The sequence below is a fragment of the Leuresthes tenuis genome, unplaced genomic scaffold, assembly GCF_036924035.1.
Source record: "Leuresthes tenuis unplaced genomic scaffold, fLeuTen1.0.hap1 SCAF_1, whole genome shotgun sequence".
NCBI lineage: Eukaryota > Metazoa > Chordata > Actinopteri > Atheriniformes > Atherinopsidae > Leuresthes > Leuresthes tenuis.
The window spans coordinates 29,073,365-29,091,008 of NW_027325355.1; the positions used below are offsets into that span (position 1 = coordinate 29,073,365).

Here is a 17,644-nt window from a genome sequence, read left to right on the forward strand (position 1 = left end):
TGAACTCACACATACAACATCCAATCAGCCTCAAAGAGACGTAGAATCTCTGCAGGCACCTAAAGAAATCTACATGTCATCACTGTCTCTCTGCCACAGCCCCCCCACTGCCGGCTGGGAGTTACATGTTTCCCTCTGGGACTTATTACCCTGACCTTTATACAGTCTTTATAAATCACTCATGGGTCAGAACGGCACAAAAGTTGGACGGTTTAATCACTGATGCACCCTAAAAAGATCAAAATACTCACATCTGTGTATATATACAGATATTTATGTAAAAAAAATGTCCGAATCAGTTTATAACAGCTGAGAACATGAAACTCGCTGGTGTTTGGGGGCTCAGAAGTGTGGGTAAAATGCAGAGAATGTGACCACCAGATGTCGGTGAAACTTCATTAATCATCTTTATGATGTGATATTTGTCACGAGGCACTGGCCACCTTTACTTTGGAACCTTACAGCGTTTAATGTGTGTAAAATGAAAGCCCGTCATCACGATAAGTCTCATTTTCTGCTGATTAATCCAAACACTTTGATTGTGGGGTGAACAGAGCAGTTGCTGCAGTTCTGTCTGCAGGGGGAGACACACAATGTAAGCTCTGAAGCAGCATTCCTCCGCCAGCACTCTGCAGACACACAGCTTCCACCATGAGCTCCCGGGCGGCCGCTGCCCGGCTTCACCGTCTCCCTGCGCTCTGCTCGGGGACACTGTGGCTCCCCCCGGCCGGACAGGGGCTCCGGCACTGGGCCTCCAGGAGGAACCTCAACGTCCAGGCGACCACTGAACAGGCGGAGAAGCTGAAGAGCATCGATGACCTTCCGGGGCCCAGCTGGTCCACCACCTTGTTCTGGCTGTTTGTCAAAGGATATGCGGACAAAGGCCACCTCCTGCAGGTAGAAGACGAAGGCAGCTGCTCTGGAAGAGAGAGCAAAGTGCTTCATGGCTGCAGGCAGCTGTTTTAGAGCCAGTTCTATCCGAGAGACGTTCAGACAGAGAATGTATTTGTACTGCCTGAATTATTGAGCTAATTTAAGGGTTTAAAAGGCTACAATCAAATTGATCAAAGCACAGCTAAAGTTGCAGTTTTTCTTTATGTTGTCTCTCTAAGATATTAAAGATAGAAGGCAGTGAAGCAGCTACATATCAGTCTTCATTTGCAAAATTATGTATTTATAAAATCCTCAATAAGCTTCAATGATCTAAAAATGTTTACTATTTCAATGACTTTTTAAACCATTTCTAACATTATGGATAAAACACTTTAGAAAATAAAACCATAACAAACAAATCAACAGGTCCGAAATAACCTATTAAAAATGAAACTAACTCAGTCTTAACTGATGTGGAACAGATTCTTTATTAAACTCAATGAACCATCTCAGGTTATTAAATGAGGGAGTTCTGCAGTTCCAGACTTGTGTGAAAACATGTTCAACTCTGACACAGCAGCATCATTTCCCAGCGTTTACAGAAGAGTCTGTATGGGCCCATCTGGCGCTCCAGGTTCGGACCGTACGATATTGTCAACGTGGCGTCTCCAGAGCTCATAGCTCAGGTGATCCAGCAGGAAGGCCGCTACCCAGTCCGAGTTGAGCTGCCTCACTGGAGGGAGTACAGGGACCTGAGGGGCCAGGCATACGGCCTGCATGTGGAGTGAGTGACACTGCAGTAACATCTGTATCTGACACACAGCTGCTGGGCTCACATGTACGTCGTCATGGTTCATCACTTCCTGCGTTGACTCAGGTTTAGTAGATCAGTAAACTTCTGCTGTCCCAAAAAATCTCCCTGAAGTTAACACGTTAAAGGGGAACTCCGGTGTTTTTAGACCTTATTTCTGGCATGAAATACGTTCATCTGCTTACCGAGAACAGTTTGGTGAAAGTCGGCGTCCTTCAGAAGATATTTAGATAACTGGAGATCCATATAACGGAGAGAACGGGGCTTAGAGCCTCTAAATAAGGCATTATCTGTCTTTATTTCACCAATACTTTAAGAAGAATGAATGAATGAACGTGTGCTATAGCTCTGTTAGCTCATAGCTGCTGTTATGTGGCTACTTGCAGCTAAAGGAGAGCTAACGAAGGGATTTCTACACAGGCACTCTACTGGGACCACTTCATATACCGGAGTTCCCCTTTTAAGGTTTTTTAAGTCTGATTTCATAGAAGCTTCTTAACTGAGGTCGTTGGAACTTACTGAAACCTTTCAGAGTAAAAGCACTGCATCTGAGACTGGTTCCCTCCCTGAAGGAACATTTCTTACTTCTTTGAGAGCTGCATCCTGTGAGGTCACAGAAATAAGATCCTTATTTCTCTTTGTGACTCTGCAGCACAGGACCAGAGTGGTACCGAATTCGCAGCGTCCTGAACCCCAAAATGTTGAAGCTGCAGGAGGTGTCAGCCTACGCCCCCATCATCCACCAGGTGGTTGGAGATCTGCTGCGACGCATCGAGTTCCTTCGCAGCCGCAGTCGGGACCGGGCCACAGTTCCAGATTTGGCAGCTGAGCTCTACAAGTTTGGCTTTGAAGGTGGGAGCTGCTGCGATCAGATCATCAGACGGTTAGAAGAGCCTTCTTTTGAGTCTTTTACCTTCCAACCTACAGGGATATCCTCCATCTTGTTTGAGACCCGGCTGGGATGCCTCCAGGAGGAGATTCCCCAGGACACGCTGCGCTTCATCGCTGCCGTTAATGACATGCTGATGCTGTCTGACATTGTCATCATCTTCCCACGCTGGAGCCGCAGCATCGTTCCCTTCTGGAAGCGCTTCGTCCAGGCCTGGGACGACCTCTATGATGTGGGTACGTCTCGGCATGAAACAGCAAAATCACGCAGCCTGAGGCCCCAGCTTCGGCCCGGCTGTGGCTCAGTTACACGTTGTGCTTTTGCTCCGCAGCCCAGACACTCATCGACAGAAGGATGGCTGAAATAGAAGCTCAGGTGTGCAGTGGGGAGCCTGCAGAGGGCATGTACCTGACTTACCTGCTCGCCTCTGACAAGCTGAGCAGAGCTGAAGTCTATATCAGTGTGACAGAGCTGATGCTGGGAGGGGTCGACACGGTGACACGTTCTGCAGTGTTATTACTGATATTACTGACATGCAAACACATTAACCTCACAGCAAGCCTGGAATTTATCTGGAATCCTGATTTTAAAACACGTGACGTTGGTGGTTTTAATCTGAAAGTGTCTTTCTTATCCCCAGAGGTAGTTTTTCAGGGATTAGTCTCAAAATCTATCATTTGAGCTTCAACTAATGCCTTCTGGTGGTTTTCTAGGTGGGAAAAGTTTAAGAAGAATCAATGGAAAATTTCTAATTTCAGTCCAACATTAGATTAGACACAGAAGTGCAAAATAATGCACAGGTCTTAGCTGAGTAAAACCGCACTGTTGTGCAACTTATCAGTTGACTTTGTTGCTTCACACTTCTTGAAAAACGCTTCTGTCACACCTCAACGTGGGAAACATTTTGCTTCTTCAGTTCTGACCAGAATGAATAATACTTGTGGTTCCCAGAGTTTCTAAAATCAGAATGGGAGGCAGAGCCTTCAGCTATCAGGCCCCTAAAAGCAGAATGGGAGGCAGAGCCTTCAGTTATCAGACCCCTAAAAGCAGAATGGGAGGCAGAGCCTTCAGTTATCAGGCCCCTAAAAGCAGAATGGGAGGCAGAGCCTTCAGCTATCAGGCCCCTAAAAGCAGAATGGGAGGCAGAGCCTTCAGTTATCAGGCCCCTAAAAGCAGAATGGGAGGCAGAGCCTTCAGTTATCAGGCCCCTAAAAGCAGAATGGGAGGCAGAGCCTTCAGTTATCAGGCCCCTAAAAGCAGAATGGGAGGCAGAGCCTTCAGTTATCAGGCCCCTAAAAGCAGAATGGGAGGCAGAGCCTTCAGCTATCAGGCCCCTAAAAGCAGAATGGGAGGCAGAGCCTTCAGTTATCAGGCCCCTAAAAGCAGAATGGGAGGCAGAGCCTTCAGCTATCAGGCCCCTAAAAGCAGAATGGGAGGCAGAGCCTTCAGTTATCAGGCCCCTAAAAGCAGAATGGGAGGCAGAGCCTTCAGTTATCAGGCCCCTAAAAGCAGAATGGGAGGCAGAGCCTTCAGCTATCAGGCCCCTAAAAGCAGAATGGGAGGCAGAGCCTTCAGTTATCAGGCCCCTAAAAGCAGAATGGGAGGCAGAGCCTTCAGCTATCAGGCCCCTAAAAGCAGAATGGGAGGCAGAGCCTTCAGTTATCAGGCCCCTAAAAGCAGAATGGGAGGCAGAGCCTTCAGTTATCAGGCCCCTAAAAGCAGAATGGGAGGCAGAGCCTTCAGTTATCAGGCCCCTAAAAGCAGAATGGGAGGCAGAGCCTTCAGTTATCAGGCCCCTCTCTGTGGAACCAGCTGCCAGTTTGGCTTCAGGAAGCAGACACCCTCTCTACCTTTAAGATCAGGCTGAAAACCCTTAACAAGGGTTATAAGGCCATTTCCAAACTATCTGGAGTCCATCATTCTACAGAGAGAAAGATTATTCACAAGTGGAAAACATTCAGGACAGCTGTCAATCTTCCCAGGAGTGGACGTCCCAGCAAGTTCACCCCAAGGTGAAGAAGCCCAGAGCTACATCTCAGACTCTACAGGCCTCAGTTAGCATGTTAAAGGTTAAAGGTCACCCCAAGGTGAAAAAGCCCAGAGCTACATCTCAGACTCTACAGGCCTCAGTTAGCATGTTAAAGGTTAAAGGTCACCCCAAGGTGAAGAAGCCCAGAGCTACATCTCAGACTCTACAGGCCTCAGTTAGCATGTTAAAGGTTAAAGGTCACCCCAAGGTGAAAAAGCCCAGAGCTACATCTCAGACTCTACAGGCCTCAGTTAGCATGTTAAAGGTTAAAGGTCATACATCTCAGACTCTCCAGGCCTCAGTTAGCATGTTAAAGGTTAAAGGTCACCCCAAGGTGAAAAAGCCCAGAGCTACATCTCAGACTCTACAGGCCTCAGTTAGCATGTTAAAGGTTAAAGGTCACCCCAAGGTGAAAAAGCCCAGAGCTACATCTCAGACTCTACAGGCCTCAGTTAGCATGTTAAAGGTTAAAGGTCACCCCAAGGTGAAAAAGCCCAGAGCTACATCTCAGACTCTACAGGCCTCAGTTAGCATGTTAAAGGTTAAAGGTCATGACAGCACAGTTAGAAAAAGACTGAACAAGGATGGCTTGTTTGGAAGGGCTGCAGGAGAAAGCCTCTTCTCTCTAAAAAGAACATGGCAGCACAGCTTAGGTTTGCAAAGCTGCATCTGAACAAAGCACAAGACTTCTGGAACAATGTCCTTTGGACAGACCAGAGCAAAGTGGAGATGTTTGGTCCTAATGCACAGCAGCACGTTTGGAGGAAACCAAACACAGCATATCAGCACAAACACCTCATACCAGCTGTCAAGCACGGTGGTGGAGGGCTGATGATCTGGGCTGGTTCTGCAGCCACAGGACCTGGGCACCTTGCAGTCATTGAGTCCACCATGAACTCCTCTGGATACCAAAGTATTCTAGAGTCAGATGTGAGGCCATCTGTCCCACAGCTAAAGCTGGGCTGAAACTGGCTCATCAACAGGACAAAGATCCCAAACACAGCAGCAGATCTACAGCAGAATGTGGGAAAAAGAAAAGAATCAAGGTGTTGCAATGGTCCAGTCAGAGTCCAGACCTCATCAGGGGTTCAGTTAGTTTCTCACCCACTGCTTCTGTGTTTGTCTCAGTTTTTCTTCAGTGAATAATGACTCAGTGGAAAAGGTTGAAGGTTGATGTTTAGGAAGAAGGAAAGAAGGTCCAGATGGTTTGTGGATGTGTTAAACCTCAGAACTGAAAGAGTTTCTTTTTCACATGACTGTCAGTGATTATCATCATGCAACATATGAAGGGAAACTGACACCTGATGTGTGTTTGGCTAAAGTAGAAGAAGCAGAGTCCTATTTTCTTATATATATATATATTTAGCATTTCCTGTAAAAGAATACATTTCCTGTAAATATCTAAAGTATTTTTAAGCTATTTTTTCATTCCTAAGCCAGATTCTGGTGTATGGCGGACATTTAGTGCAAAACAGCTGAGATACAGCATTGAGAAAGTGAAATGGAGTTTTTAAATGAACAGCCTACGTTCAGCTCGTGGGGAAACCAGATCTGGGACTTGTTCGTCTTGACTTTCAGCTTCTCTTTCAGCCACATCTCAGGACTTACCTGCTTCACACAAAACAACAGCGTGTGCACAGGGACGGCATCATATCTCTGCCTGTTGTCCCCTCCAGGAATTAAAGATAGATCACATGCCCAGACACGACGAGCAGGAGACGTGAAGCCAAACAAAGTAACTTCTCCTTTGTGTGTTGTGTTCAGCAGGGATATTTATGTTGTGAACTCCTGGAAGCGCTGCGCCGCTCACAGTCAAATTACTCCAGCTAATCACTGAAATATGAACACACATTCCTTTCTTGGACACTGAAATATTCACAGTATTTTCTTCATAGAAGGTCTGGCAGCACCTCTGTCTTGGATTTCACCTGCTGGAACACATCCTGATGCAACTTCTGCTGTTAAATCGGATTTTTCTTAGATTATCAGCGATGGAAACATGTTTAAACTTTGAATTTTTATACCTTTTGAAGATTTTTTTTCTTTTTCTGTTGGTGTTGAGTAAGACTGGAAAATCTCCAGAGAACAGGTGAACTGTGTGACCGGCACACAGCTCAGGAGCAGGTGGTGTGGAAGGATGAAATGCTTCACAGATTATAGGTCATTTATGTGAATCCTGAACCATATTTGTCAAAAACTAAATTTCAACATCTAATAAGGCTGAAAATGGGCTGAAATACGCAGTGGTTTGATGCTACATTGTGTGAAAAACTCGATTTTCAGTGAGTGGATCAGATTAAAATCACTCGCTCTGAGCAGCATTTCATCAGGTAACAGTCGGGCTCAGCTTCAACACGCATTCAAAGCCCACCTGTTGGTATTTACTGCATCTTATATTCTTCCTTCTCCTCCTTCTTCTCACGCTTGATCTCAGACATCCAACACCTTGTCCTGGGCCTTGTACCATTTGGCGAGGGACCCTGGGGTTCAGGAGCGTCTTCACACTGAGGTGAACTCGGTTTGTCCAGACAGACGGGAGCCGACCACAGAGGACCTGGGCAGGATGCCCTACCTGAAGGCGGTCATCAAAGAGACATTACGGTAAATACAGCTGTCTGGAGCTGAAAATAGATCTCAGCTCTCTTATAATCAGTGAGGGGGCGTGGCTTCTAGCTGAGCAGACTCAGCATCTGTCTCTGGTGCTGTTGCTTTGTCCAACTAAAGCCAGGTTCAGTGGCTTTTTTTTGTTTTGCATTTGGAAGATATGGATAATACATATTATAAAATAATAATAAAACACAGCTTCGTTCCCATGACGGCAGATCTTCCTCTCAAACATGGTTGTCCAAAACAAACAAAGCTTTCTTCCTAAAGCGAACATTTAGAGCCAATTTTGAGGTGGAGCAGGGAAGACTGAGAACTCTGAACTCTGTACTTTCCCCTTCAAATACTGTTTTCAAAGGCTTGAAAAAGGAAAAGAACAAGAAAACAGTGGAGTGCATAAAAAAACCCTCAAATTCCCTCCCACTGCCGGGGGGACGGCAGGATAAATGTGATAGTCTGATGGAAGATTTAGCATTTTTGAGAAATGTTTTCTTTTTCTCAGTTTGAGATTAAAATCGACAGGAAGCTGCTCCCAGTCTGGGCCTCTGTCTGCTTTTGTTGTTGCAGAATCTCGGCATGTTCCAAAATGAACTCTGTTGGTATTTGCACATCTTCAAGTTTCTGCTTGTGTCAGTTACATCTTTTCACTCAAATGCCAAGGCTGTCCTTTGCACCAAGGCTTGTGTGTTTCTCAGCTTGCAGGAGGAACAATCCTTGGCCCTCATTTCTGGAGCCAGCATGTAAGAACATTCCCACACAATGTGTGGAATTCAGCCAGCTGTACTGAGGAATGTGTGAAAATACACTGAGTACAGCTGTGACCGTGCACACGCACAGTGTTACAGCCAGAGATGTGTGGCAGCTGTGATCAGCATTATTAGTAGATCATGCAACCTTGGATGGGCTTAATGTGGCTGTTTGTCCTCAACGTGTGACGCTGTGACACAGAAAAGATAAGATGAGCTTCCATTAGCGTCAAACAGGAGGGTTTCTTCTTCTTCTTCTTCTTCTGTGTACCCAACCTTCTCTATGACACCATTGTAACAGGCGCCCCTAGTGGCAGCGTATGGAATTGTAGGGAATAACACTAAAGCGCTCTCTGCAAAGAATAACTAAGAACAGAAACATAAAATAACGTTGGGGTGCCTATTTTTATACTTAGCGTTTTCATTTAGTTGTAACAACTTGTTTTCACTCCTCTACACGTGCGCTCTGGAGCGCGTGCGTCCTCAGAGAGCTGCTTTCCAAAAGATCCAAGTGAATTTTTGGCAGGAGAAAGGGCCCAGATGTGCTGTTTCCTGACCGTCACTGAGCTGGGTTATGGCATCATTACTCTGGGCCTAAAACAAGTGGATCTTCTTTGGACAAACAGGGGAGAGCTGTCAGTGTCTGTGTCCAACGGTGGGAGTTGTGTTGTTCTCCGCCCTCCTTCAGTCGCAGATATCTGTCACGTTTTTGGCTTTGATATCAAACCATTTCTTGTTTTTTTCTCTCACTGACAGCACTAACTGCAGCCTTTCTCTCAGCATTTGTTCTTTCCTTTTCTTAGTCACACATTTCTTTGTGCTGTGAGTCTTTTTATTTCAAGCAATCTCCATATGATTTCTAAAGGGACGTTTGGTACCATATTTTGTTAAATGAGGGCGTTTCTGAATGCAAATGGCCTTAAGCAGTCCTGAATGTTCTGTTGTTTAGCTTTAAAAACTCACGTCACACTGACTCTGACAGTTTATGAGATCTTCTGTCCTCACAAACTGTGTCTTAACCATTGAAAACTGCCAGTGCTCTTAGTAGGAAGCACGAGGCAGCTGACGGTGCCTGAAGGCTTCTATATTTCTGCATACATGTGATTGAAAACATCATCAAGTCTGTCCATCCATCCATTTTCTTACTTTATCTCAGATTGGGTTTTTTTTTCTTCACCTTTTTTCTCTTTTGATATTTAGTTTGATATTTGATATGATTCAGAATCCATCAGTGATGTAAATATGATTTATTTTACAGCCCTTTACAACAATCCATTTCTGTACCAAAGTGCTTTACAGCAGATAATAAATAAAGAAAAGAATAAGTACAAAACAATAAAATAACAGTAAACGCAATAAAATACAGCAAAATTGATTAAGATAATATAAAAGAGTCTCCATACTACTGGGTATTAAAAGCCATCTGAAATAAGTAGGTTTTTAGCCCTGATTTAAAGAGGCCCAGGTCAGAAATAAGATGCATCTGGGGGGGGGGGGGGGCCTTATTCCAGCAGAAAAGGCTCGGTCACCCCAGGGCTTTTATTTTGACCTGAACACTTCCAGCAAAAGTTGATTTGTTGACCTCAGAGCTCTGCCAGGGTTACAGTTAAAAGCTCAGATAAATACGATGGGGTGAGGCCTTTAAGAGCTTTAAAAACAAATATTAAAAGTTTAAAATCAGTTCTATAAAAGGACAGGAAGCCAATGAAGGGGGTTAAGAACAGGAGTGATGTGCACAGGTCTGTTAGTGTTGGTTAAAAGCAGCATTTTGCACCAGTTGAAGGCGACTGAGAGAAGCTGGGAGACGCCGACATAAAGTCCATCGCAGTCGTCTGACCTTGAACTTATTAGGGCAGGGAGGCTTCTCAAGGTCGTCACGGCTTAAAAACATTTGAACTTTGGAAAAAACTAGTCCTGACAACATTGTTAATTTGTTTGTCAAACTTCAGATGAGTGTCAAAGGTCAAAGGTCACTCCCAGATTTCTGACGGTTGACCTGAGCTTTGAAGACAAGGTGCTAAAGTCGGCCGTCACAGTTTCCCCAAACACAATATATTCAGTTTTATCATCATTTAGATGTAGAAAGTTGATGTCAAACAGTCCTGATCCAGCTAAACAGCACCAAACCATTACACTTCCTCTCCCATGTTTCACACCAGAATGCTTTCTTCTTCTAACCTAATTTGAATCCGAATGTACGGAAAAAGCTTTTATTTTAGTGTCATTTCTTCTTCAGCCCTCTGGTTTGTGCAGACTGCAGTCGGCTCTCTCTGTCTGCGGTTTACGAGGTCAGCACTCACAGATCCAGTTACAGTTTTGCATCATTTATCTACATAAATAAGGGGGTTTTGAATTCTTTATGCTCACAGGATATATGAGTCGGGGGAGGGGCTTATTACACAACTTATTTGACTTTTCACACAACATTTATAGGTAAAATCACGCAGAATATATTCAGCAGGCATTTGGCAAAGACGCCCTTTTTTTGCAACATCCCTGCACTTTCGTAATTGGTCTGAACTGCGTTTTTCCTCATAGCCGAGGCCTGTCTGCACATGCTTGCTGTAAAGTGTGGAAATTACATTTCAGTGTGTTGCTTCTGTTTTGTGATCATGCTTCTTTCACCTGAAAAAAAGATCTGAGTCATTCTTCCACTGCCCTGTTATGTCTGCAGCCTGAGCTCAGGCGATATCTTTGTAGCTAAGCATGAAACATCCCTACAAAATGCTCCCTTTCTGCTTTCCTGCACCAGTCTGTATCCTGTGGTTCATGGAAACGGACGCTTTATTTCAGAGAAGGAAGTGATTGTGGACAACTACTGGTTCCCCAAAAAGGTCAGGGTTTCATTTGAAAGCTGTTCCAGTTGTGCAGGTTGAATGTTCTCCCTGAGTAAACCAGATTTTCTGTTTCCAGACGCAGTTTCATCTGTGTCATTACGCAGCCAGTCACGATGAGGCAGAGTTTGTGCGAGCAGAGGATTTCCTCCCAGAGCGGTGGCTGCGGGCCGAGACGCCCGGCTCCTTCACACACCACCCTTACAGCTTCATCCCGTTTGGTGTGGGGGTGCGAGCCTGTGTGGGGAAGAGGGTGGCGGAGATGGAGATGTTTTTTGCTCTCTCCAGGGTGAGGGATGAGGAAATATGACTCACAAGCTCTGGCACCTCCACGAGCTCCAGATGTTTTCATATCCTTCAACAATGGGAGGATTTTTACTTTAAAAATAAGGACATAAAACGTTTCACTCGTAGTTTCAGATACATTTATTTAGGGGATAAAGTTAAATTTTTAAATCTTTCTCCAAGCATCAATTCAACACTCATTAAAACTGTTTGTGAGCCTGAAAGCAGGCACCAGTTAGTGATGAGAGTTTAACCGATGAATCAAACAGAAGGATGTGCAGAAACCAGTGAGCAGCAGGGCGAATCCAGAGAAAAGAGGGCAGCAAAACACAAGCTGAAATCCTCACTCTGAGCCAGAATGAACCATGATGTGCTGCTGAAGGCTTCTTTTAGAGTCACACTGTTCCTGGTTTCCAGCCCAGATAAGGTATCGTTCGGCTCCTCCAAAGTAAGAGCCTGTTGGAAGACGTTCTGCTCCTCCAAAGTAAGAGCCTGTTAGGAGACGTTCTGCTCCTCCAAAGTAAGAGCCTGTTAGGAGACGTTCTGCTCCTCCAAAGTAAGAGCCTGTTAGGAGACGTTCTGCTCCTCCAAAGTAAGAGCCTGTTAGGAGACGTTCTGCTCCTCCAAAGTAAGAGCCCGTTAGGAGACGTTCTGCTCCTCCAAAGTAAGAGCCCGTTAGGAGACGTTCTGCTCCTCCAAAGTAAGAGCCTGTTAGGAGACGTTCTGCTCCTCCAAAGTAAGAGCCTGTTAGGAGGCGTTGTGCTCCTCCAAAGTAAGAGCCTGTTAGGAGGCGTTGTGCTCCTCCAAAGTAAGAGCCCGTTAGGAGACGTTCTGCTCCTCCAAAGTAAGAGCCTGTTAGGAGACGTTCTGCTCCTCCAAAGTAAGAGCCTGTTAGGAGACGTTCTGCTCCTCCAAAGTAAGAGCCCGTTAGGAGACGTTCTGCTCCTCCAAAGTAAGAGCCCGTTAGGAGACGTTCTGCTCCTCCAAAGTAAGAGCCTGTTAGGAGACGTTCTGCTCCTCCAAAGTAAGAGCCTGTTAGGAGGCGTTGTGCTCCTCCAAAGTAAGAGCCTGTTAGGAGGCGTTCTGCTCCTCCAAAGTAAGAGCCTGTTAGGAGACGTTCTGCTCCTCCAAAGTAAGAGCCTGTTAGGAGACGTTCGGCTCCTCCAAAGTAAGAGCCCGTTAGGAGACGTTCGGCTCCTTCACACACCACCCTTACAGCTTCATCCCGTTTGGTGTGGGGGTGCGAGCCTGTGTGGGGAAGAGGGTGGCGGAGATGGAGATGTTTTTTGCTCTCTCCAGGGTGAGGGATGAGGAAATATGACTCACAAGCTCTGGCACCTCCACGAGCTCCAGATGTTTTCATATCCTTCAACAATGGGAGGATTTTTACTTTAAAAATAAGCAAAACACAAGCTGAAATCCTCACTCTGAGCCAGAATGAACCATGATGTGCTGCTGAAGGCTTCTTTTAGAGTCACACTGTTCCTGGTTTCCAGCCCAGATAAGGTATCGTTCAGCTCCTCCAAAGTAAGAGCCTGTTGGAAGACGTTCTGCTCCTCCAAAGTAAGAGCCTTTTAGGAGACGTTCTGCTCCTCCAAATTAAGAGCCTTTTAGGAGACGTTGTGCTCCTCCAAAGTAAGAGCCTGTTACGAGGCGTTGTGCTCCTCCAAAGTAAGAGCCTGTTAGGAGGCGTTGTGCTCCTCCAAAGTAAGAGCCTGTTAGGAGGCGTTGTGCTCCTCCAAAGTAAGAGCCTGTTAGGAGGCGTTGTGCTCCTCCAAAGTAAGAGCCCGTTAGGAGACGTTCGGCTCCTCCAAAGTAAGAGCCTGTTAGGTGACGTTCTGCTCCTCCAAAGTAAGAGCCTGTTAGGAGACGTTCTGCTCCTCCAAAGTAAGAGCCTGTTAGGTGACGTTCTGCTCCTCCAAAGTAAGAGCCTGTTAGGAGACGTTCTGCTCCTCCAAAGTAAGAGCCTGTTAGGTGACGTTCTGCTCCTCCAAAGTAAGAGCCTGTTAGGAGACGTTCTGCTCCTCCAAAGTAAGAGCCTGTTAGGTGACGTTCTGCTCCTCCAAAGTAAGAGCCTGTTAGGAGACGTTCTGCTCCTCCAAAGTAAGAGCCCGTTAGGAGACGTTCGGCTCCTCCAAAGTAAGAGCCTGTTAGGAGACGTTCGGCTCCTCCAAAGTAAGAGCCTGTTAGGAGACGTTCTGCTCCTCCAAAGTAAGAGCCCGTTAGGAGACGTTCGGCTCCTCCAAAGTAAGAGCCCGTTAGGAGACGTTCGGCTCCTCCAAAGTAAGAGCCTGTTGGAAGACGTTCTGCTCCTCCAAAGTAAGAGCCTGTTAGGAGACGTTCTGCTCCTCCAAAGTAAGAGCCCGTTAGGAGACGTTCGGCTCCTCCAAAGTAAGAGCCTGTTAGGAGACGTTCTGCTCCTCCAAAGTAAGAGCCTGTTAGGAGACGTTCTGCTCCTCCAAAGTAAGAGCCTGTTAGGAGGCGTTCTGCTCCTCCAAAGTAAGAGCCCGTTAGGAGACGTTCTGCTCCTCCAAAGTAAGAGCCTGTTAGGAGACGTTCTGCTCCTCCAAAGTAAGAGCCTGTTAGGAGACGTTCTGCTCCTCCAAAGTAAGAGCCTGTTAGGAGACGTTCTGCTCCTCCAAAGTAAGAGCCTGTTAGGAGACGTTCTGCTCCTCCAAAGTAAGAGCCTGTTAGGAGACGTTCTGCTCCTCCAAAGTAAGAGACAGGCTCTTAGACAGTTTGGAGATTAAATAATACTTTATTCCTTAAATATCCTCACCTAACGTCAGACAAATAAACCCCTTTTTGATTTCTTTGGACACTTTCTATTTGGTATTTATCTTATTTGTGCACATCTGTCCTGCAGCTGATGCAGCACTACCAGGTGGAGCCTGAGGACGGAGCCCCGACCGTGGCGCCAAAGACCCGAACGCTGCTCATTCCTTCAGAACCCATCAACCTGCGCTTCCTGCCCAGAACCTGAAAAAGGCACGAACTTCGTGTGTTTGGACTGAAACGACTCCCATCTGTTTTCCTTGTTCGGTTCATTTTTCAGCACAATGTTAATGTTTGTTTCAGAAGGTTAAAAGATCTTATCTTTGTGTGAAAGGCTCTTTCCTGATCCCGAATGTAAGTGTTTTACAATCAGAAAAAATACTGTAAAACAGTCATTTAAAACAGAGAATCATAATGAGAATTAATGAACAGATGTAAAGAGATAAGTCGCAGTTTCAGCATAAATTAGTTCCTTTTTGGCACCTTTCTGCTTTGATGAGTCAGTTGTTTCTCATCCTGATATCAGGAAGTTAATTATATTAATTACAGTATATCTCTCATCATTTAGAGAAGTGCTTCATAGTTATTTTGGAGCAATTTGTCACATATTTCTTATGTTCCTCATTTCTTTCTCCCTTGAAGACTTCCTGCACGCCAGCAGCTCTCTAACAAACATTTCTCTTCTTCTTCTGCAGTTTCCAGCAGATGAGGCCAGTTTGGCTCTGCGGGCAAATTAAATCCACACAAAGAAGAACTCTGTATCTAACGCTCAGACTAACGCATGATAACGCACGTGATCGCTCATTTGCACAGCGGCGCATCCTGTAAAATGCTGTTATAAGTAATTATATAGTTATATTATGAGAAAAGCTGCAAGAATAAGAGTTTCTGTGATGGAGGAGGCCTCCTCCTGCACGAGTCCACCTCATGTGTGGATGCTTGCTGACTCAACGCACTTTGCACCTTCATTTGCATGTTTGCTGTTAATCCTGTTCGTAACAAAGCAGGAACACGTTGGTTTGACGTCTCTGGCTTAAAATGTAAAGACTCACACAAGGAAGCACAGCGCCCCCTGTCCCCAGGAGGTGGAAACACAGCCTTTTTATAAGCGGTTGATTTAATTTTTACAAAATTCAGCTGTCGATAAAACATTTTTAAATGTATTTTTTTAATCTAATAACAGATTGTTTGTCCTTTTTTAATTCAACATGTTTTCCTGCTGTTTAGGCACAGTTTTGCTTACAATGTAAATGTTAGAAGTGGCTCCATGTATGACTGAGCTCTAAATGTTTCTTAAAAAGTTTATAATGCTTTTGCACAAATAAGAACATTTATATTTTTCTTTATTGAAACTAAATATTCCTGATAAAACATTGTGGATTTTTGGGAGACGTTACTTTCAGATGTCACTGTACTTTAAAGCATCACGAATGCTGAGATCTGCAGTAAAACTCATGTGTTTTTTAGTTGGACAATTTCAGCAATCAGAGATAACCTTTTTTAATATAGATGAATAAATCAAATAAACCATGTGAAAGAGGTTGGTTTGAACCTATTTACAGCTGGAGATACTGTTATTTCACTGATATTTATGAGCCAGATAAAGCAGCTTAAGCACCAAATGAGACCAAATTACCACCGGACCAGAGTTGAACCCAGTTTCTCTCATTATCTCTCCATTAGAGTGAACAAAACCCTGACTCATGATTGCTCTGGCTGCATGAAGACCTCGGCAATAATTTTATGCATCTGGTCTTCAATTTATGATCCTTCAACTAATCCTTGACCCTGCCATCTCTGAGCAGGATGCACAGCTGGCCTGGAGATCTAAAACATGTCGAGCAAAGGATGCTTGTGTCTGTAAAATACATTTACAACAGATTACTGTAGAGCTGAAAGAATCAGGAAGCTGCTGAGTCACTCAAATCAAAAGTTAAGTGGGATCAGCTTGTTATTTGCACACAATTTGCATCTTTGCACTTTAATTCATAGAATCCAGGTAAAGAAATTTAATTTAAGGTCACAACAAGAGGGTTCCTGGTTCGAATATATTCCCACCTTTCAGAAACGTGCGTGTTAGGTTCACTGCTGTCTCTCAATGGACCCTCAGAGTGAGCGTGAGCGTGCACGGCTGTCTTTCTTGGCGACCTCTCCAGAGCGCACCCTGCCCAGTGACAGCTGGGACAGGCTCCACCCCCCCCCCCCCCCCCCCCCCCCATCCTGAGTTGGAATAGAAAATGGATGGAAAAGGCCTGCCGAGGAACAAAAATGGAGCACACTGCCCCCTGCTGACCAGAGGTGGAAACTCCTCTTAATGTCGTTAAAATGGATTTTATACCCGTCCAGCTTGCTGTTTAAATTCAACATAAGAAAATAAGAAAATGTGTTTTTACTATTTTCTTTTTTTTATGCTGCTTCCACAGTTTTGCTAACAATGTAAAGTTGCTTATCACCACTGTATATGAACCAGAAGAGGAAGTTTTAGGGCCACATGGGGCCAAATCACCACTGGATGTCAGTTAGTTTCTTTTATTATCTCTCGATTAGGTTCTAATCCAGATACTTTAACTTATCACATAGCAGTTCATTACATCCTTTTGAACAGGCCGAAAACTCAAACTGAAAATATCAAGTTTTTCTTCCTCTTTTACACTTCAAATTCAAATAACAGTTGTATGCTGCTTCGTCTTTTGTGTTTATTAAGAAGCTGCTTCTCAAAAAACTGGAAAATAAAAAACAGTGTTTGATAGAAAAACGCAGTGGTGAATATTTCCAACTTATTTACATGTCAACGAACTATTCAGCTCCTCAAGATGTGGATTAAAGAGGCGGAATAAGAACTTTATTTCTGTTAAACTTTGCTGTTATTTCAGTTTTCGAATGTACCTTTTTGCTTAATTTTCCAAAATTGTAGAAGTATCATTCAGCACTGTGTAAAAGTCTGGAGCCACACCCTATTTCTTTACATATTGCCAGGAAAACAGGAAATTGGTGCAGCGGTTTCTGTATTAACATATCGGTAAATATAAACCCAGAATCTGAGGCAGAAACAGAGTTTTTTATCAGTTCTCAGCAGCTTTAAAGTGAATCTCTGGTCTGAGCTCCTTTATTCTCCAACACAGCCTGAACCCTCTGAGACCAGCTTTCTGTCATTTCTTTAAGGAGTCTTCAGGAATAGTTCTCCAGGCTTCTTGAAGGACATCCCAAAGCTCTTCTTTGGATGTGGGCTGCCTTTTGTTCCGTTCTCTGTCAGATGATCCCACACTGCTTCAATAATGTTGAGGTCCGGGCTCTGGGGAGGATTCATCCCTCCATAAGACCTGTTGCCACTGATTTTCAGTCCACTTCTTGTGTCATTTGGCACAGCTCAGCCTTTTCTCCCTGTTTCCCTTCCTTAAGAACGGCTTCTTGACAGCCACCCTTCCATGGAGACCATTTCTGATGAGGCTTGGGCCAACAGTAGATGGATCAGCTTAAGGTCCAGATGCATCTCTCAGGTCCTGTCAGGTCACAGCTGGATTTTTTCCTCTTTCTTAAGGACATCACTTTCAGATCCTGTTCATCTGCTGGAGATAGTTTTTTAGGCCTGACACTTCTTCTTTTGTCCTCCACTTGTCCAGTTTCCTCAAATGTTTTAAGGACACACTGCACACCATGCTGAGATATGCCAAGTTTTCAGCTAATAGCTCTTTGGGAATCACCTTGTTGCTGCAGAAATCCTATTTTCTGTCTGTCAAACTGTGTTTTCTTTGCTGTTTTTCATAGATTCAACTAAAGAAATGGGAACAAATGATGTGT

At 44.7% G+C, this 17,644-nt stretch overlaps 1 protein-coding gene across 1 annotated transcript; it reads left to right on the top strand.

Annotated features, from left to right (window-relative positions):
* The first annotated feature begins 609 nt into the window (after positions 1 to 609).
* cyp27a2 (cytochrome P450 family 27 subfamily A member 2) lies at positions 610 to 16,445 on the top strand. Its single transcript, XM_072377531.1, has 10 exons — positions 610 to 897; positions 1,467 to 1,657; positions 2,337 to 2,536; positions 2,612 to 2,809; positions 2,905 to 3,068; positions 7,037 to 7,203; positions 10,705 to 10,786; positions 10,866 to 11,075; positions 13,938 to 14,059; positions 14,542 to 16,445. The coding sequence occupies exons 1-9, from the start codon at positions 652 to 654 to the stop codon at positions 14,052 to 14,054; spliced, it is 1,575 nt and encodes a 524-aa protein (XP_072233632.1). The 5' UTR covers positions 610 to 651; the 3' UTR covers positions 14,055 to 14,059; positions 14,542 to 16,445.
* The last annotated feature ends 1,199 nt before the right edge of the window (positions 16,446 to 17,644 follow it).